The sequence below is a fragment of the Camelus bactrianus genome, chromosome 13 (assembly GCF_048773025.1).
Source record: "Camelus bactrianus isolate YW-2024 breed Bactrian camel chromosome 13, ASM4877302v1, whole genome shotgun sequence".
NCBI lineage: Eukaryota > Metazoa > Chordata > Mammalia > Artiodactyla > Camelidae > Camelus > Camelus bactrianus.
The window spans coordinates 50,304,121-50,324,303 of record NC_133551.1 but is presented as its reverse complement, the minus strand read 5'-3'; the positions used below and the strand labels follow the sequence as shown (position 1 = coordinate 50,324,303).

Below are 20,183 nucleotides of genomic sequence, written 5' to 3'. Positions count from 1 at the left end.
GAGAAGCCTGTAAGGGAGTGAGGGAGGCAGGATAGGGCAGGGAAGAATCTGGACAGGAGGTGTGTTTTGCTTAGGGACTGGCAAACTGGTCTTCAGCCCAAATCTGTATTTCTGTAAATGAAGAACTGTTGGACTGAAACGCAGTCACGCTCATTTTGTGAATGTATTATCTATGACCAGTTTTGCGCTATGACGACCGAGTTGAGTAGCTGTGACCAAGGCCATGTGGCCCACAAAGCCTAAAACATTGACTATCTGGCCCTTTATGGAAAGTCTGCAGTTCCTGGTTTAGCTGAGTCTAACCTCAGCCTGATCCTGGGGGGAGCCCTGGAGCCTGAACAGCATCGCAGGATTGCCCCACCCCAAGACAAGGTGCCTGGGCTCTTCTGTACCTTTGCGTGGGGCCAACTTCAGGACCTTGTGCTTAGAAGGGCCCCAAACTTGGAGATAAGGAGAGAGGTCCAGGCTGGAAATATAAACTTGGGAGTCATCAGGATATAGATGGCATTTAAAGTCTAGTCTTTAAAGTCTGGTATTTAAAGCCTGAATGAGATCATCTCGAGAATGATTACACATAGACACGGAATTTTCTGAGCCTGGAGGCGTATGTACCAACGTGTACAGGTCAGGAAGAGGAAAGGATTGATGGAAAAAGACCCAGGAGAGGCCTATGAAATAGGAAAAAAACTGAGACAGTGGTTTCCTAGAAACCAAGTAAAGAACACACTTTAAAGAAGCAGCAACCAGCTGTGCCGAATACTGTCAGGGAAGCAGCGAGTTAGGGGCAGGATCTGAGGGCAGTATGGTTACACCCAGAGGTCCACAGGGAGTCTGTAAGCTCAAGGTGGGTGACAGGAGCAGCCCCAATATGCAAATGCACACACGTACACTCACACCGGGCACCTACAGCCACACTGGTGTCCTTATCGGGGACTTGCAAGTCTGGTATATAGAGAAGAGGTCTGGGAACACAGAAGTTAATTTTCGACAAGAGCAGTTTCAGGAGAAGTACATGAGCAACAGCCTGACAGAATGAGTTCAAGAGCGAGGGAAGAAATTGGAGACAGCAAGTACAAACAACATTTTCTAGGCGCTGTGTTGAAAAGGGGCACAGAGAAATGGAGGCGTAGCCAGAGAATTATGTTGAGTCAGGAGAGGGGTTCTGCTTTCAGGTGGGAGAACCTGCGTCGTGCTAGTGGAAAAGATTTAGGAAGAGAGGGAAAAATCGATAATGCAGGAGGGGAGAGCTACAAGACGGACATTCTTGAGCTGATGGGAGGATATGACACTTGAAGTCATGAGGAGAGGCTGACCTCTAGGAGCGGGGACAGTTTGTCCACGGTACAGGACACAAGGCAGAGCTGGTGTGCCTAGATGAAAGGAGGCTGATGGATATGATTGTGGGAGCTCAAGTTCTCTTGATGGCTTTTATTTTCTCAGTGACATAAAAAGCAAGCCCATTAGTTGAGAGAGAGTAGAGGTTTGTGGAAGGAGAGGAAAGGGTCAAGTGGCTATCCAGAAGAGTGGCCGAGCGAGTGGCTCATTTTTATATCTTCTACAGCACCTTCGTGACTTTGGCAAGTATGTTCTCAGTGTCTTTTGTGTCCCAGGCACTTTGGTAAACACCAAATGCTTCTTGAGAGAAGTGTGTCTGGAAAGCACCTTCAAACGCATCCCAAGCATGTTTTAGATTTGCAGCTGAGTGCAGCCTGGCAGAGAAGAAGCAGTGGTGATTCAGATTTGGAAGATGCCAGAAGCCTCTCTTTGGGGCCACTGCAGAAGCCTCCTAAACTGGTTTCCTGGAATCCGTTTGGTTGAAATACAGATCTGATCACGTCACACCTTTTCTTTAAATCCTTCAGTGAAGGTATACAAGAACTTGGGACAAACTGCTTCTATGGAAGAAAATAAGAACACTGGGGTACAGAGGTGAGAGACTTACTTTTCAAGGGTATCTTTGTATAGTGTTTGGAGAAAAAAATAACTACGTGCATGTATTCACCATTCAAAACAGAGCAAAACCCCCTCCTCAAATTTTTTTTCTAGGGCTTCCCACTGCCGCTAAGGGAAAGAGAATCCTTGATCTTTCATGCTCTGCGTGGTATGGCCACGCTGCCCTCTCCAGCCAGATCTCCTGTTGATCTCTCTTCCTTTGACTCTCTCCAATGAGGCTACACTGGCCTCCAACTCAGCTAGGCGAGGCTCTCCTGGGCCTCAGGGCCTTCTCGGCAGCTTTTCTTTCTGCCTTACTCACTCTTATTCCCATCAGATGAGGAAGGAGCCAGCGCGCAGCCGCTCGCCTGGCCTTGCCTGTTATGGGGAAGGGGCAGGGGATGACAATGCCGGCATCCCTTGGTTCAGAGGGCACAGAGGGAGAGATGAGTTGGGGTCACACCGCCTTGCTCACAGGGTCAGACAGTTCAGAGACACGGTGTGATGGATCTCCTCCAGAAGGCTATTGGGGACCGGGCCTGGAGCCAGGGATGGATTTGCCAGCTGTGAGTCAAAACATGGCGTCCTCCCCCTCAAGCAAGGAAGCCTGCACCACCGGCTACGACAAAGACTGCAAGGCAGGAACGCCATGATCTGCCCAGCAGCGAAGGGAGGATGAGCCGGAGCAGCCGGCCGCACGGGTGGAAAAGCTCGCTCGCCCGACGCCTGCGCACTCGGGGCCCTGAGCCCCGACACCCAGGCTCCGCCCCGAGGAGGGCCTGCGACCGCGCCCCGCCCCTCGCCTCTGCGTGCGCACCGCCTAGGGCCCGCCTCCGTAATAGACTGCCCGGCGCATGCGGCCGGGCTGGTGCACTGGCTGCCGGGGCCTCAGCGTGCGCGTCGTCTTTGTAGCTCTTTAGCCGACGGCAGGATTTAAAGCCGGCCTCAGGTAGGCTGACTCCAGGGATCCGGCGGGAGCTGTTCCCACTGCACGAATAGGCAGTGGGAGCCGAGCCTGGCGCGGGACAGCCCCACCGCCGGTGACAGACACCGCTCCCACCAATCAGGGGTGAGGTGGCTCGCTGGCCTGCCCAATGGGCTGCGTGCCTAACGGGAGTAGGGCGGGCGGCCAGGCCGGCTAGGAGCCGGCTCCCGCGCGCGGGGCCGCGTGGCCGGGCGCCGCCGGGGAGACTGGCCGCAGGGGGCGTGGGGGCGCAGGAGAGGCCGCGGGGCCCGGGCTGCGGGGCCCGGCAGCGCGCATCTCAGCGCGGCCTGGCTCGCCTGACCAGGGGGCCGGGGATAGCTTCTGGGACCTAGAGGGCCGTAGTGGTGCGGGAGCCGCCTCTGCTCATTCCGCCCGGAGCAGCCTGGCGGCTGCCGCTCCATTCAAACTACCCTGCCCTCGCCCCTCTGGCCTCAAGGAACCGCCTTAGCCTCGCTGGAGGGGGATCAAGGTCCCAGACGGGCCCTCGGTGGTGGGGGATGGGTTCTGTGGCCCGACCTCGGGCCCCTCCGGCACGCCCAGACTCCCGCGGGCAGAAGGGGCCTCGGAACTCGCGGGGCCCCATGGCCTCCGGGTGCTGGGTAGGGGCCGGCTTCGGCCTCAACGCTGGCCCTCAACCCTCCCAGCCACCTGGAATGAGGATGCTGCATTTTAAAGAACTTCATTCACTACGTGTGCGTGGCGCACTTACGTCCACACTCATTGTAATTTTGAAACCTCAGCAGTCCTGTGACACAGGCGATGCTGAGTTTTTCACGCCCATTTAACAGATGTCAGAACCAGGGCTTCAGGCGGCTACCATGACTTGACAGGTCCCAGGACACCAGTGGTGGAGCTGAATGGAACTCAACATTTAACATCTTTGTTGTTGTTTCATCTCTATTGAATTCCTCTGATGCATCTTGATTTATGTTACTTCTGTGCTTGAAAACCTTCCCTTGTCTCCCAACACCTTCAGACTAAAGTTCAGTTTGAGCATTCAAGTGGCCACATGATTTGGCCCCTTGCTTAAATTTTCAGTTTATTTCCCACCATCTCCTCTGACTCCCGTCACCCCTGGTGTCTTTTCTTGGCCCTACCTCTGTGGTCTGTAGATAGCCTTCCTGCTCACTCTGTTCCCTTTCCCTTCAAGGTCATTGCAAGGCTCAGGTCATCACAGCAGGAGCAGTCTGGATCCTCTCCTCCCTTCATTTCTTGCCCCTTCCTCTAATGGGCCATGATGCATTACCCTGGTCTTGCCACTGAAAGCTTTCTGCTCTCTCTTCTTCCCCATTTATACTCATGTCAGCTGTAGTCGCTCTGTTTCCTGCCATCACTGGATTACTCATTTATTTGTAAATATTTTATCTAACTGGACTGCAACTTGAGCTGTGGGCCCAAATCAGTAATTTTTGTGGTCACCAAAGTGTGTGGCACAGTAGCACTTACCTACTGGGTAGTCCATACATGGGGTAGAGGGGGCGACTGAGTACCATCCGCCTCTCCCACCTGATCGTTGAGTGCATTGGGATATTTATTGCCAGGCACTGTGGGAGACTGCAAGAATCTCCCCTAAAGAGAGGTGTTAATCTATTCTCTTAGAGTAAAATCAGGGCAAATCAAATGCAAATGGATGAGTCTTCCTGGAGAAGTAACCCGCTCTATAACCCAACTCAGGATGGCTGAAGAATTTCTAGGAACATCAAAAATTTAGTCAGTGAGACCTGAATATAGTCTCAGGAATATGCCTGGTTAGGACATCTCTAAAATGTAGCCAGATCTAATATTCACATGTCAATAAGGACCTGTTCAGTTGTGAGGTGACAGAGCAGTCTTTGTCCCAAATATTAGGGGCTTGAAGTCAAAAAGTCTGGGGCAACTGCAGACTGTATATCCCTTTCGGGAGATCACAGTGCACGTAGCTTATTAAAGGCTCCCAGCAGTCTTGAATTAAACCGATTGACTGTTAAACCGGCATTTCTCTGCTTTATCTGTCCATGAAACCCTTTTCGGGAATCCCATATGGATTTTGTGGAAACCAAGGTGCGTGCTTTTGGAAATGCTGCAGCAGAGGACAGAAAAAGCAGGTCATGGTTGGGTGTCTTCCTTGCTGTCCGAGGGGGAAAGATATTCTGAGCGTTCTTAATTCCTTGCCAAGTATGTTCATTCCTGCCTTAGGGAGGAGTGGGGCAGGGGAACGCTTCCAGCTGACTCCCCAGTTTCCTTGTTCCTTTCTTAGCTTATTTTTATTAAAATTTGGCTTCACATGAAGTGTTCCTGGAGGAGGAAAATGTCCCGACCATGCCAAAGCAAGCATTCTCTTGTACTTGTGATTGTGTTTCTCATTTTGATCACATTCAGGTTTATTGACCAAATGATAGTTCTGAGCCTCTGAAGCTGGGGCCAGTGAGAAATTCTCCCTGGAGAGCCCGTTACTGTCTGTCTGCTCATCACTTATGTCTGCGGTTCTTGCATCCATTCCCCCCTTTTTATTTCTCGCTAAGTCTGTTTCTTCCATTCCCTGCCACAACTGTACTGCTCTTAGGATTTAATTTAATCTCCCCTCTCTTTGAGTCCTCTGCCCATTATGTGCTTGAGACCGGTCTGTTATCTGATGTCCTTTTCCTCCAATACATACAGTCTCTCTTCAAAGCATACCTGGAAGAGATTGCTGGCAAGGAGCAAGTTATTAAATTACAGAAGAGAGCTACCTTTCATTGAAAGATCTTTAGTTTTAACTGCAACTCCTTTTAAATGCTGAAATCCTTTCCTTTTATTCTGTCTTCCATAACCTAGAGGAGCTGTGTCTTCTTGGCGATACATTATAGTTTAGCCAGAGGCATGATCTCTTTCATGGAAAATTGGAGTGCACATCCAAGATTGAAACTCTTTTCCCCACTTAGGGAAAATAATGCAGCACCTGCCTGGTATCCCAGTGTCTGCCAGCACTGGGGGCATAATGTTCTATCAACAGAGCTGAGTTTTTTATTTTTTGTTTTTTAAATTAGATTGACTCTGAGGTTGTTGGCTGTCAAATCTTTAAACAAAAGCTGCATTATTTAATTAGCAGTTGTTTTTCAACTCATATTTGACTAAAGCCATTGAGTGTGCCAAGAAACAGTATCACACATAACAGCCATCCAAAGTCGTGTGACAGCTGGGGAAACCGAGGCTTCTAGAGGGTTCATAGCTAGTAAGTGGCAGAGCTGGCATTTGAACTCAGATAAGTTTCATTTGTTGAGATGTATTTTTTCTGTAATTTTTCCTTCTCCTAGGTGAGCGAGTACAATGAAGTACATTCTAGTTACTGGCGGTGTTATATCAGGAATTGGGAAAGGAATCATCGCCAGTAGCGTGGGCACAATACTCAAGTCATGCGGTTTACATGTCACCTCCATTAAAATTGACCCGTACATTAACATTGATGCAGGAACATTCTCTCCTTATGAGCATGGTAAGCACAATGCATTTCTTTTTTCTTGAAAACGGTAATTGTTTAATGTGTGAAAGAAAATGTCAGCCCTTGGAAACGGTGTGTATTTTGCAGAGCATAACCTCCGTTTCCTGCCTTCTGAGAAGGATCCTTCACATAGCAGAATCATGCTTTTCTCAGCAGGACAGAGAGGAAGCAGAAATCTTAATAGGCAGTGGAGTGATTGGAGTCTAGTGGTTTCTGTGATAGAAATAATAGAAACCATCTTTTTTGGTGGCTGAATGAAAGTTTGTCTCTCTTGAAAAAGACATCTGGTGACATAGTAACTTTCTTCAAATATTTGAGAAGAGGGATTATGTTTATTCTTTGTGGACCCAATCTTTAGGAATAGTGTAGTTGGATAGATGTCAAGATATTTATTTTGACTCAGGATAAGGAAGATTTTTATAATAGCAAGTGCTCTCCAAGAGTGGGGTGAGGACTTCAAGAACTCATGAGTTCCCTTTGGTAGAGGTGTTCAGACAGAGGCTAAAGGACCACTCTTTTGGGATTCAGGCAATAGATAGATGTTGAATTTGAATGATCTGTATGCTTGAGATTCTCTTTGGCTAACAGAGTTTGGGTTATAAAAACAAGCATATTTGGAGTGAAAAGTTGAAACCGTGAAGGTAGGGGTCAGAAAACCACACTTAACGTCTTTACTGCCGCTGATCAGGATGATGTAAAACTGTGTCTGAATTACCTAGAAGAGTAATTACTTAAAATTGGGGGTAGAAGTACTGTTAAAACATGTTAAAAAAAAAACTTCTTAAGTTAAAAACATTTTTTCATACTCCTGCTATCTAATGTGAGCTAAAAATCTATGAGAATGAGTGTCATTAGAGCAAAACTCCATATGTAGTAGTGTCAGGGAAAGATGGACAAATTGGAGCAAAGTTTAATACAGAATTCTTGAGAGCAAAGGACGACAGGAAAACAGGACCATTTTTACTTTCCTCCTTTTGAGCTTGTCTCCTGTTGCGGTGTTGCGATGCTCCATTCAGGGCAAAATTTCCAGAATGACATTTCAATGACTGAAAGTTCAGCAAAGGAAGAGGAGGAAAATCTTGAGCAATTTCACAGGTTTGTTTTGGACTAAAGTGCGGCCCAGAAGCTGGTTTTTTTTTTTTTTTTTAACATTTTTTATTGACTTATAATCATTTTACAATGTTGTGTCAAATTCCAGTGACAGAAGCTGGTTTTTATAACCAACATGACTTTTAATATGTGCACCCTGTTGAAGTTTTAGGGTCAAATCCTACTTTTATCACATCTTAAACCTTTCTCTGCTCAAGGAGGAGACTTTGCTAAAAGTTCTCTTACTTTGTCTGTGTGTCTTGCCTGGGCTGTAGTTTCCTTCCAGCTCATGTCGTTTCATGACTCTTCCTGACCCGGTCTGAGTTTGCAGAATGATTGGTGATTTTTCTCTCATGTCATATTTCGTTTTCTAGAAATAAATATCCCTGCTTCCTATCAAGTTAATGCAGACTTTGTCCTTAATGTTCAGGTGTTTCTGTTGGGACTCAAATTGTGCCCTGGTCTGTGCACCTCTCCTTAACTGAACCGTTTTCACTGTTCACTGCAGGTGAGGTTTTTGTGCTGGATGACGGTGGGGAGGTAGACCTTGACCTGGGTAACTATGAACGTTTCCTTGACATCCGCCTCACCAAGGACAATAATCTGACCACTGGAAAGATATACCAGTACGTCATTAACAAGGAACGCAAAGGAGATTACTTGGGGAAAACCGTCCAAGGTAATACTGGATTTGCCCTCAAGGTTTGAAAATCTTAACCAGTTTAATTTCATCTGTGTATAAAAATGTACTTTTTATGCAGTTTCAGTGTGAACGTGTCAAGGTATTGTTACTGAAATAGGTCTTCAGTTGAGAATTCAGAGTTATATGGCTGTTTACTCAAGAAATCACTTGAGTAAGCTCCCGCCCCTTTGTGAATGGCCTTGAAGGCGTCAGTCTAGCTGCATGATTTGAGTCGAGAGAGCTGTTGTTTTGACACAGTGATAAGCATGGAGTGATGAAGGCAACTAGATTAGGGCAGTAGCCACGCAGTGTGTGTCACACATCTAGGATGTACTGTGTCCAGACAGTGAGTAGCAGGAGTCCCATTGGGTGCGTTGGTCCCTAGGCTGGTCCTGGGCTCGAGGGAGTCTGAGAGGAGGGTCTCTCGGGCCTCCTGAGCTTTCGCCAGCACAGCTTCACCTGTGTCTGTTGAGATTCTGCATAGCATTCATTTGAGACCAGTGATGCTTTTTAAAAGGTGGGGTTGGAAAACCACTGGTCTAGTATATGACAGAAGTCCAAATTGGGGAGGGGGAGTTGCTGAAGAGTGGCTTCATCTGATTTAGGAGAGTAAATCTGCTTTTGGCTTTAGCCTTTACTAGACTGAAAGCCGAGGGTCACGATGACAGTTGGCTCTGGCCTGGGGCCACCCTGGCCGGATTCTGGGCCAGGGGGTCTGTGTAGGTCTTGGCTCTGCCACTTACCAGCTTTGTGCACAAGGGCAGATTACTTGCCTTCTTTGAGGTCTGGTTTTCTTTTCTGTGAAATGGAGATAATAATAGTACCGACCTATCTGGGCTGTTGGGAGAATTAAAGGAGCTAAGTCAGCAGAGTGTTTCTCTGAGTTCCTGACACATGGAAAGGGATCGGTTAGGAATTGCAGTGATCCTGGTCATACAGTTTGTTGTTCTCAGCCTCCAGTGTATTAATTCATTTATTCACTCATTCATTCATCAGCAGTTTTTTTGAGTGTTCACTGCTGTCAGACTCTGACTGGTCCTGGGAAGACATGATGAACAAGACCAATGAGGCTGTTGTCCTTAAGGAGGTTACCTTATGGGAGAGAAAAAACAAACAGATGAAACGAGCTGCTTGATGGAAGCTGAGAGGGAAATATATAGAGTGCAGAGAGAGAGTGATGGGGAAGGCTGGTCTAGACAAGGGGTCAGGGAGAGCCTCCAAGGAGAGGACATGTGAGCTGAGGCCAGCCCTGGGAGGAGCGAAGGAGGGGGTCTTGGTGCATACAGACGCCCATGGCTGCAAAGGGCCTGGGAGGGAGCCTGTCCTGCACTGAGACCAAGGGGGAGGAGGGCGAGGGGGCTGCAGCCAGGCTCCGCACGGCCTTCTGGGCCATGGTGTGGTGTTTGGATTTTCTCAGAGCCATGGGAAGCCGTTCAGGAGTTTAAGCTCGGGACTAGTGAACTCTGATTTGCACTTTAAAAGGATGGCTTTGGCTTCTGTGTATGGAATAGGTACTAGCCTTTGTGGGAGGCACTGCCAGCTATGGGCATAGCAAGTTAAACAGTAACCTCTGCCCCTTAGGAACCAGGCCGTCTGAGTCCCACAACCGTGATTTAAAAAGCCCTCAGCTGACTCTGATGTTGGTGGGCACTGACAGGCTGGGAGCGCTGCTCGGCGGTTCACCAGTGCCCTGGCCGCGCTTCCCCAACTTGCGGATAGGGAGGTGGAGCTCAGGAGTAGTTAGGTAATTTGCCCAAAGACCCACACTTAATGAGTGGTGGGCCTGAGGTTTGAATCCAGACAGTCTGGCCCCAGAAGCTGGGCTCCTGACTGCCCTGCCGCACTGGGCTGCCTCGCAGCGGACTGTCGGCCCTTCAGTAAACTGGAAATGTAATGGAGCAAGGTCCTGGCGTGGTCTTGTCCCTGGAAAAGCACCCTGGTGTGAAGTGTCCCCCTCAGCTGTAAGCAGGAGGGGTCCCCGCGTGGTCTGATGTGTGGTTGCTTGTGCAGCCAGGGTAGATTCTGCACTGGGGCCGGTGCTCTAAGGTAGCTCAGGACGTCACTTGAGGCCCTACTCTCGTAGGGCTTCCAGCCCTGCTGGGGAATCTGGAACGGAGACCATGGGGAGTGAGATTTGTTAAGGGCATTTAAGAGGGGGATTCAAAAGTATTTTTATGACCCCACTGCTACTCTGCAGTTTGTTGTCACAGTGAGTGTGTCTGCCTCAATCGATGCCGATGGAAAGTGTAGGTCGCGTGTTTCTTTTCTCTTTCTCAGTCGTCCCGCACATCACAGATGCAATCCAGGAGTGGGTCATGAGACAGGCCTTGATACCTGTGGATGAAGATGGCCTGGAACCCCAAGTGTGTGTTATCGAGGTTTGTATGAGTCTTTTCCAAACCCTGTGATTCCTGCGCATGTGACCAGGTGTACATCTTTACCCCCTTAGTCAGCCATCAGCAACTGAGGAGACAGTTCCCAGTAAAGCCCTTGACCCCCCGAGTCCAGCGTGGCGGGTGAGGACACGGTCACAGTCATGTGAAGTGGCTGCACTGTCGAAAGCAATACCTGCTCCACCCGATTCTCCCTGTTCAGCATTTGTACGCTCCGTGTGGACTGTCCCGCAGGAGTGGTGTGAGGCATTTTCTTCTGTCTCCTGAGAAAGTCAGGGGGCCCGACCTTCAGCTTTCCTGTGGCAGGAGTGCTCACCTCTGTGAATGAGCCTCCTCTGGTTTTGGTTTCTGAACTCCTGCTTTGCTGATCTTAGCTGCCAGACCTCAGTGTTCCTGCGAAAACAGGAGACTGAGAAGTTCCAGCACCTTGTTTATAACAGCTTTTTAATACAGAAGCTATTTATGGCTAAGTAGATAAGATTTCGGTGTCTTTGTTTTGTGACTCTCCGACAAATAAAATTCCTCGTGCGTTTTTCACCTGACCTTTTTCTTAAAATGGTGTAGAAAGATCTGTGATCACCTTGGGGAATGGTGAGCCTCTCGTAAAGAGTCCTCTTTTAGCACGCACAAAAGTGTCTAATCACTGTGTACTGACATTTTATGGGCCCAGACAGTCCACGTTACACTGTTACTGAGCATTGGATTGAGATGACAGAGTGCAGGTGTTAGAAAGCTAAACCACAAGAGGAAGGTTTAATGCTTAACCTCTAAATTAACTTTGTTCTTCCAGCTTGGTGGGACGGTGGGAGATATAGAAAGCATGCCCTTTATCGAGGCCTTCCGTCAGTTCCAGTTCAAGGTCAAAAGAGAGAACTTCTGTAACATTCACGTCAGTCTCGTTCCTCAGGTAAGGCATTTAGAGCTTGACTTTGGGGGATGGAGAGGAGGGGGAAGAGGATGGTTTTCACTCATTACCTGTTTCAAGTATTTGAGGTGCAGAAAGCAGGGAGTGAAAAACTTCTTTGTGAATTTGAAATGATTATAATCATCCCTTTTTGAAAAGATGAAATAGAAAACACCTGGGAAATGAATCAGGGACGTTGCAGTGGGAATGGACAGTGGGTTGCACACGTCCATTCGTCTTCACTCTGTGGAGAAACCCCACTACAACTGGAGGGAGGGGAATTTTTTAAGACAAAAATTCAGAGATGTGAGAGGAGTCAATAGTAACAGAAATTAGGAAGGCAGAAAGGAGATGGACCTGTAGAAACGGACTGGGCAGAGCTGGGGGAGCTGGATCCTAAGCCTGCCGTGGGGAAAGCAGAGGGGCAACTCTGCCGGCCCTCAGCACCCTGCAGGCTCAGGAATGGGCAGCACTGAGCACCTCGGGGTGAGGAGCGGGGCTCATTGTACATGTTGTTGCAGAAGTACTTAGGCGCTGGCATCCCCATCCCTGGTAAGCACAGTGGGGCGTCCACCCACCACCTTGGTAGAAGACTTTAGGCTTTTTCTGGATGAGCCGACATTAGGGACAGTGTAATTTTAGGCTGTGGGGACACCCTGCCTTCTGCTGCTACCTGATTTGCAGAATCATCACAGAACTTTCAGTTAGCTAGTGAGCTGACCGCCAGTGACTGCCAGACATTTGGAGAGAGCATCTAATGTGCATGAGACCAAAAAAAAAGAAACTGAGGCTCTGCAGGGAGTAGGAAAAGGAAGTTAAAAGAAAAAAAAGGATTGATATCTTCAGAATTAAGAGATAAACTGTATCCATTGAACAAGAGCTGGGTACCTGAAGAAGAGGACAGAGTTTTTAGAAATTAAAAATTGGGTAGCAAGAATGAAAAATTTAAGAGAAAGAAGGTTAAGGAAATGCCCTAGAAGTTGAGCAGAAAGATGAAGAGAAAGAAAATAGGAGAGAAAAGGTAGAGCCTGGTCTAGGAGTTCTGATGCCCCAATAATGGGATTTTCAAAAACTAACAGAAATGGAGAAGGAAGCATAATCTGAACCAGGGGTCAGCAGACAGGCTAAATCAACCCTTCCTTTGTTTTAGAAAATAAAATTGTATGGAAGTGCAGCCATGCCCATTTGTATCAAAACGTCTGAGTTGAGTAGTTGGGACAGAGACTGTATGGCCCACAAAACCTAAAATACTGATTGGCCTTTTGTAGAAAAAAGAGTTCTGACTCCCGATCTAAACAATTCAAGAAATTTCTGAGTTGGAAAGGACCCACTGAATGCCCAGCCTATTGAATGAACAATGACCCCCATCAAGACACGTTGTTGTGAAATTTCGAAATAACGGGGCAGAAATTCTAAAAGGGTCTAAAGAGAAAAATCAAGCATTAGTGTGGCATCAGCCTTCTCAACAGTGATACTGGAAATTAGAAGATAGTGAAGCTATTTCCATAAAATTTCTCAGGGGAAATGATTTTTGACCTAAGAGTTCTATACCCAACAAATGTATCGATTAAGTGTGAGAGGAGAAGAAAGATAATTTAGTACATAGAAAACTCAGCGTTATCAACAAAACAAAACCAGAAAACCGACCAAGGAAAACAAATAATTGGACCAGAAAGGGGAAGTTAAGGCACATGGCTTAATAGTGCACAGAATTTAAATACTCAGAACTATATAGACACTGAAGAGGTATCCTGAAGTGGGGGCTGCAGGCACAGGGCTGGTGCATGTGGGGAGGCGGGCAGAGGGACATCCAACAGGGAAATCAATAGAAAATGCCTCAAGCTCCATGTCAAGAAGCAGCAATAAAGCATAGCAGCTGGGTCGTTTAGGGCTTGGAAAGGGGAGAGGGTGGATGAGGGCCAGTACCACTGCTTTTTAGGACAGCCTATTTGACTCTAAAATATGTGCATGATAATAACTTCAGCAAAAATTTTAAAAAATTAGATAAATGATCAAATTATCTATTTCCCTATTCAGAGGGGTTCAGGGAAAAGTCATACTTGAAAATTCCTTATCGTAGAGAAATTAACTTTTTTTTCCTGTTGTAAAATAGCCAAGTTCAACAGGGGAACAGAAGACTAAACCCACCCAGAACAGTGTTCGAGAACTCAGAGGGCTGGGGCTTTCCCCAGATCTGGTAAGATTTCCTGGTTACCTGGTTTCAACATGGTCTTGTCTGTCTCATTAAGATCCTGCCTCCCATCAGCCAAAACCTTTGTTTTCTTGGCCTGTGTTTAGTTAGCTAATGTTGGAGAAATAGGGTTAGTGCTTTGAACTGGGCTGTGACTTATTTACAAAGATTTCCTTCCCTGGTGTGCCGGAGGTCACCTCTTCCTCCTCCTCTCGGCCAGTCACTCATTCTTTGTCCCTCCTGCCCAAGAACATCAATTGAAGAAAAGGCCAGTTGGCTCATTAATCTGTCTGTCCATTTGTCCTGTCACATTTCTCCAATTTGGGATTTAGGAATTTCAGTTTTGAAAACCGGTAACATTTTTAACGTTTATGTGCATTGTGCTAGGAGTTCACATTTTCATCCAGCTTAACAGTGAGGTGTCTACTTTAATTTCAAATCAGGAGAAAAACCCAATTTTGTAACCCTTTCTGTCCATCCAAATGTCTAGGTTGTGTGCAGGTGCTCAAATCCCCTCGACACAGCAGTGAAAGAGAAAATATCGATGTTCTGTCACGTTGAACCTGAACAAGTAAGTAGAACTCCCATCAAGTTTTTTGCTTCTAATTATCCCTAAAGTGTCTTAACCAGTTTCATGAGGCTTATTGTTTTATTTCATATTTTGAGACGTAGACTGTTGGCTCAGTGCTTCTCCATCACCTCATCTCCTGTGGTTCCTGAACACCTTTTACCTCTCCCGCCGCTTCTGTCCCCGCTCCTTGTACTATTTGCTCTAGCCACGCTGAGTGGGTGTCCCACTCTCCCTGTAACAGGCCTGGCAGCCTACTCTTCATTTCATCCTTTGGGGCCCAGCTAGGACACAGTACTGTCTGAGAAGCTTACCTTCCAAAACTCCTCAAACCTCAGGGTTAATCCTTTTCTGGGCAGTCTCTGGGTCTCACAGGTCCTGGTGGTGAGCCTGTCATCCTGCCCCTTAGTGTGTGTGTGTGTGTATCTGTCTGTCTGTCTGTCCATGTGTCCATCCATGTTTGTCTCCCCTCATGGACTGAGCTTTTGAGGGCAAGGACCACCTTATTCAACTTTATATTCCTGGTGCCAGCTCTCTGAACAAGTGTTGTAGTCTCTAAACACATTTTAGTCTTTTTTGTTGCTTGTGCTACTGGAGGGTACCTGTGGTGCATCTAAGTGCGGTGTGTGGTATGGAAATCCCAGTGGTGGTAAGTCGGGGTTGAGGCTTTGGTCAGATTCGGCTGAAGGAGAAGAGAAGGGAAGCGGAGGTCAAGGAACTTACGATTAGGTTACGGATGGGTTGTTCTACCACTAGATTATTTGGGGATCAGGAGACTAAGCACACAAGCCCAGCTGGCCTAGAGAGGAGAGAGTGAGGCCGCGGGTTAAAGTAAGAGAAGTCCATTTACAAGACTCCTGGGGGGATGGAAGTGAGTATTAGAAAATTAAAACCATTGCCCTGGCACTGAAGTGCGTCGAGCAAGAGGAAAGCCTTTGCCCATCAGAGGCAGCAGCTGTCCTCTCCATCTGTGATGGCTCAAGCTTTAGGGTGTGAGGGCAGCCCGACCTCAGTGTTCCTGGGTGTGACGCCTGAGGCAGGAGCTGCGTCCAAGAGATTCTGCTTCATTCTAAGTACATGGAACATCAGAATAATTTCATTTTTATGAACAGCCTTTTTCATGCACTTCAATTATTTTAGATATTTTTGTCCCAGCAAGTGAAGGTAATTCAATTCTGTAATAGGTTGTCATTAGAATTAGTCACTGCTAGAAATGTGACAAGTGTTTCTATATTTAAATTAGAACTTCATGTCTTTTGCCTCTTTTTTAATTGGGTTGCTTAGCTTTTGGGTTGTAAGAGTTCTTTATATATTCTGAGTATAAGTCTTCTATCAGATACATGGTTTGCACATTTTTCCTCCCAGTTTGTGGTTTGTCTTTTCATTTTCTTAACTGTGTCTTTGGGAACGTAAAAACTTACATTTTGATGAACCCCATTTTATCCGTTTTTTTCTTTATAGATTGTATTTTTGGTATCATATCTAAGAACTCTGTTTAACCAAGATCATGAAGATTTTCTTCTATGTTTTATAAAAGCTTTATAATTTTAGGTCTTAACCCTTAGGGCTAAGATTCATTGTGATTTAATTTTTATGTATAGTCAGTTTCAATGAAAGTCGAAGATTCACCTTTTTGCAGGTACGCTGCTCCAGCTCCAACTGTCGAAGGGACTATATTTCAATAATACTCTACAGTTTTCTTTATAAAGGTGCTTTTTGGACTTATTTATCTTTGTGCATTGTTTTCTAGATTTATTTATAGGTCTTCATAATTTTTGTTACTATGTGATGGCATATTTTTAAACTATATTTCCTGATTAGATATGATCCATGTATAGAAAAATGCGGACTTCTGACCATTGATCTCAAGCTTCTGACCACTGATCTCAGCCTTATTGAAACTGTTAGTTTTGAAGGTTTGCCTGAAAATTCCCTTGATTTTTATGCATAAGCAGTAATATTATGTGCAAAGAATTAGTGGCAGTTGTTTCCAATTCATATGCATTTTTTTCCTTATCTAATTGCAATGCCTTATACCTCTAGTACATTGTTGAATAGAAGTAATGATAGTGGCCAGTTTTGCCTTGTTCCATGCTTCAAATATTAAGCATTAATATTACATATCAAACCAAATGTTATTTGCTGTGAGTTTTTTATATTTTCACATTTCCCCTAGTATTCCTAATTGACCAGGAATTTTTATTATGAATTCGTTTTGAATTTTTATCAAATCTGCATCCACTGAGGTGGTTTTTGTTCCTCCTTTAATCTGTTCATGTAGTGAATTCTACTGTTAAATTTAAGGTGTGTGGGGTGCAGCATGGACTTTTGGATTTTTAAAAGTTTCAGTGACAGCCAGGTTTGAGAACCTCTGTTCTAGAGACAGTTCCTACTTGGACATGACTTTTTTTTTTTTAATAATTTGTGGTTTGGTTTATGATTTTTTTTTTAAGGATTTTTGCATCCATGTTCGTAAGATACTAGCCACTGTCTCTTCTATTCTCCTAAGTCAGTCTGGTAATTTATACGTTTTAGAAAGTTGCCCCTTTTTTCTGTTTTCAAATTTAGGATTGATTTTCCCAAAGTCATATAGCTGGTAGTAGGCTGTCAGCCCAGTTGGTTTTTGCTTGTTTTTATTAGCTAACCTTTTCTCATTTTTAAACAGGTGATCTGTGTCCACGATGTCTCGTCCATCTACCGAGTCCCCTTGCTGTTAGAGGAGCAGGGGGTTGTAGATTATTTTCTTCGGAGACTTGACCTTCCTGTTGAGAGACAGTCACGAAAGATGCTGATGAAGTGGAAAGAGATGGCCGACAGGTTTGCTTCACAATAAAGAGCTGGGAGTTGTAGCCCTATTTCTCTTTTTTTTAGGGGCTCAAGGAATTCAGCTCCTTAATGTGCTATCAGCTCACGTTAGAAAAGGCCTTCATGGTCAGGGGAGTTCGGAAAGGGTCCCAGCCGTTGGGTAGCTGCGTCACAGATGAGGAAGTCCTGGTGGAGCTGGCCCAGGTCCCAGGTCTCCAGGGAGTTCAGATTACACAGCTGTCACCCCTGTCTCCCACCAACTAGAAAATCAAAGCCAACAGGCATCCTTGTGGCAGTGGGCTCGCACGTGTGCCCGAGGCCCACACGGTGGCTGGACGTGGCTGGAGCACTCCTGGTAGCGTCCCAGACATCAGTGCTGTCTGGGGACATGCCGCTCACTCCACGCCATGATGATCCAGGGTTTTCTTACTGCGGCTGCCAAAACTCGTCAGCTTGAGAGCGGTCCCTGCTCTGCTTTCCTCCTCGCTCTGTGACACTTACCTGCACGTCCCAGACCCTCGCACAGAGCCTCAGAGCGCTGGGTGTGCAGTATCGTAGCTGCAGAGTCGCTGGGCGACACTGAGGAGCATTTGGGAGGCAGCATTCATGCCTTTGCTCGGCCACGTCTGTTTCAGTTTTGACATTTTCCTTTTCAGTCTTTGTCCGTTGACTTGTACATCATTAAGCAGCTACAAAAATGGCACACAACTTTATGATCTTTGTTCCATAAAATACTGTAAACATTTTTGCTCTGTTACTAATTATACTTAATAGTGAAAATTTTTCACTAATATGAACTATTGGATGGATGTCCCGTAATTTATTTGACGGTTCCCTTCATCACATTAACTCTTGTGAATTGTCTGTCTGTTCATTTTTTTGCCCTTTGGGATTTTCTTTTTTTGGAAACAAATTTTCAATAGATTTTCAATCCCCTCTCTTATCCTGCTTTCTCTACAGAGCCTGCCGCATTGACCTGAAAATTGCTTGCTCTTTACTGTTCTGTACACAGAACTCATACAAGAGCCCCTCCCATTATATTCTTCCCAGACGTGTTTTTCTTCTCTTTGAAGAGCAATTTTGATCTCCTGGCGGTGTGTACATTCTGAGTAACTTGGTGTTTCCTGACCTTTGTGTGTTAGATATGATCGCTTGCTGGAGACCTGCTCCATTGCCCTCGTGGGCAAATACACCAAGTTCTCAGACTCATACGCCTCTGTCATTAAAGCTCTGGAGCACTCTGCACTGGCCATCAACCACAAGCTGGAAATCAAGGTGAGGAGGGGGCCCAGGTGCAGCTGAGGCGTGGACAGGCAGGCCGTCTCTGCTCTCCTAGGCGCTGCGGGCATATCCACTTAATATTCTTGGAGCTCTGAATTTCTTCTCTGGAATAACAAAGAGTTGTGGTGGGCTCCTGGCTTGGAGAGAACAGTAGAGCATTAGCAGGAAACAAGGGGAGATGTGGTCAGGGTGGAAGCTGAGAGAGCGAATGCTTGGATGTGAACGTCAGGTGACCAGTGGAATTGCTCCCTGGGAGTGCAGAGTCCTGGCGGCCAGACCCGTTGCACAGTGGCTGGCACTTCCACATTCACCTCGTAGAGCTGGGGGTTTCTCTGAAAGGTATGTCCAGTCACCCAGCCGGTGCTGGGAACGTGGGCGGCACCCGGTGAACAGCAGTCACCGTGTTCTGCTGTGTGACGTGCCGAGCAGGAGCTGAGCAGCTGGAATGTCAGAGCACGGCCCCCCGCAGGCTGCTGCAGGCAGTGGGGTGTCATAGTTCAGGGCAGGGATTCCAGAACTAGGCAGCCAGGCCTCAGGGTCTGGCTCTGTCACCAACGAGCTGTGTGACCCTGGAAAATTACTTAACCCTCTTTGTGCCTCAGTTTCCCCATCTTTAAATAGGGTTAGTGTCGATGCCTTTGTCATAGGGTTACTATTTATGAGAATTAAATGAGTATACATAAAGCGCTTAGAACTGTGCCTGGCACAGTGGAAGTACTATATGGGTTTAGCTCTTCCTGAAAACCTTCCACTTGTCCCTCCCTACCTTTTCCCAGCATCATAGCTCCCAGATGGAGCTTTCCAGGAGGAGCTGGAAATTAGAAGTGAAGTCGGAGCTCAGTGCTGAGGGTGTTGACGGCCCGGGCAGCCACCCTCGCCGTTGACATTGGGGTTGGCCGCCTACTTTCCAGGGGTTGCTCAGCATGAAAGCTGAAATTGCTTCGTGCTGGTGAAGAGGTTCCTGGGGGATGAGCTGTTACGCATGTTTTAGGAATTGTGGGATCTTCTTATCCTGCCTTTTTTGCTAGTCCTTTCGATCATTCATTAACTTTATCTCCTTGGAGGTTGTCTGTGCCTCTGGTGTGTTAGGTGGTAGTCGCTGAGTGGGAATCAAAGTCAGCGATGTCTCAGGTATGAAGGGAGCACAGGGAAGAGGTGGTGAACCTGCCTTGGTACAGATGTGAGGAGGGCGGACTTCTCAAGGACAGGCCTGTGGGTGGGTTTGGAAAGACAGATGAGGGAGAAGGGAAGGGCATTCCTGACAGCAGGTGGAGCACCGCCCAGGGCTCAGAGATACGGAATAGCTGGGAACTCAGTGGGTGGAAAGGTGTGACTTGGAGGGTGTCTGGAAACAGGCCCCAGTCATGAGTTCCATCAACCGGGCCACGCGTGGATCTTCCCCAGGGGTCCAGGGAGGTCACCGCAGGGTAGTAGACAGGAAGGAGTAGGGAAAAGATCAGCAAGTTGAACAGACACTTCTGCAGAAGTTGCACATGATACACAGGAAAAGATGCTCAACACCTTTAGTTGTCAGAGAAATAAATGCAAATTAAGTCTCACTGAGGGACCAGCATGCTCCCACCTGAGTGGCTGAGCGTGTCGGTGAGGATGTGGGAGCGGAAACTGGTGCAGCCACTTGAGAAGACAGTCTGGCGGTTTCACATAAAGGTAAACATGCACTTACTGTGTGACCCAGCAGTTCCACTCCCAGATACCACTCAAGAGAAGTGAAAACATATGTCCACCAAAAGAATTTACTTGTGTACAGATGGGCCAATTACTCATAAGAGACAAAATCTGGGAACAGCCCAAATGTCTAGGATGAGTCGGTGGATAAACATGTTGTTTGATATATTCCTACAATAGAAAACAGCCCAGCAGTGAAATAGGAATAAA

The 20,183-nt window shown here is 46.8% G+C and overlaps 1 protein-coding gene across 3 annotated transcripts in view; it reads left to right on the top strand.

Moving 5' to 3' along the window:
* The first annotated feature begins 2,736 nt into the window (after positions 1–2,736).
* CTPS1 (CTP synthase 1) overlaps positions 2,737–20,183 on the top strand; it is a 27,722-nt gene continuing 10,275 nt past the window's right edge. The window contains exons 1-9 of one of the 3 annotated variants that reach the window (XM_074376716.1): positions 2,737–2,881; positions 6,190–6,368; positions 7,972–8,142; positions 10,423–10,523; positions 11,329–11,445; positions 13,556–13,639; positions 14,124–14,204; positions 16,867–17,018; positions 18,149–18,281. In XM_074376716.1, the coding sequence (XP_074232817.1) occupies positions 6,203–6,368; positions 7,972–8,142; positions 10,423–10,523; positions 11,329–11,445; positions 13,556–13,639; positions 14,124–14,204; positions 16,867–17,018; positions 18,149–18,281 (1,005 nt within the window). In that variant the 5' untranslated portion in view covers positions 2,737–2,881; positions 6,190–6,202. Of the gene's footprint in view, positions 3,007–6,189; positions 6,369–7,971; positions 8,143–10,422; positions 10,524–11,328; positions 11,446–13,555; positions 13,640–14,123; positions 14,205–16,866; positions 17,019–18,148; positions 18,282–20,183 lie in introns of all 3 variants that reach the window. The other 2 variants (XM_074376717.1, XM_074376718.1) reach the window with 2 other exon arrangements.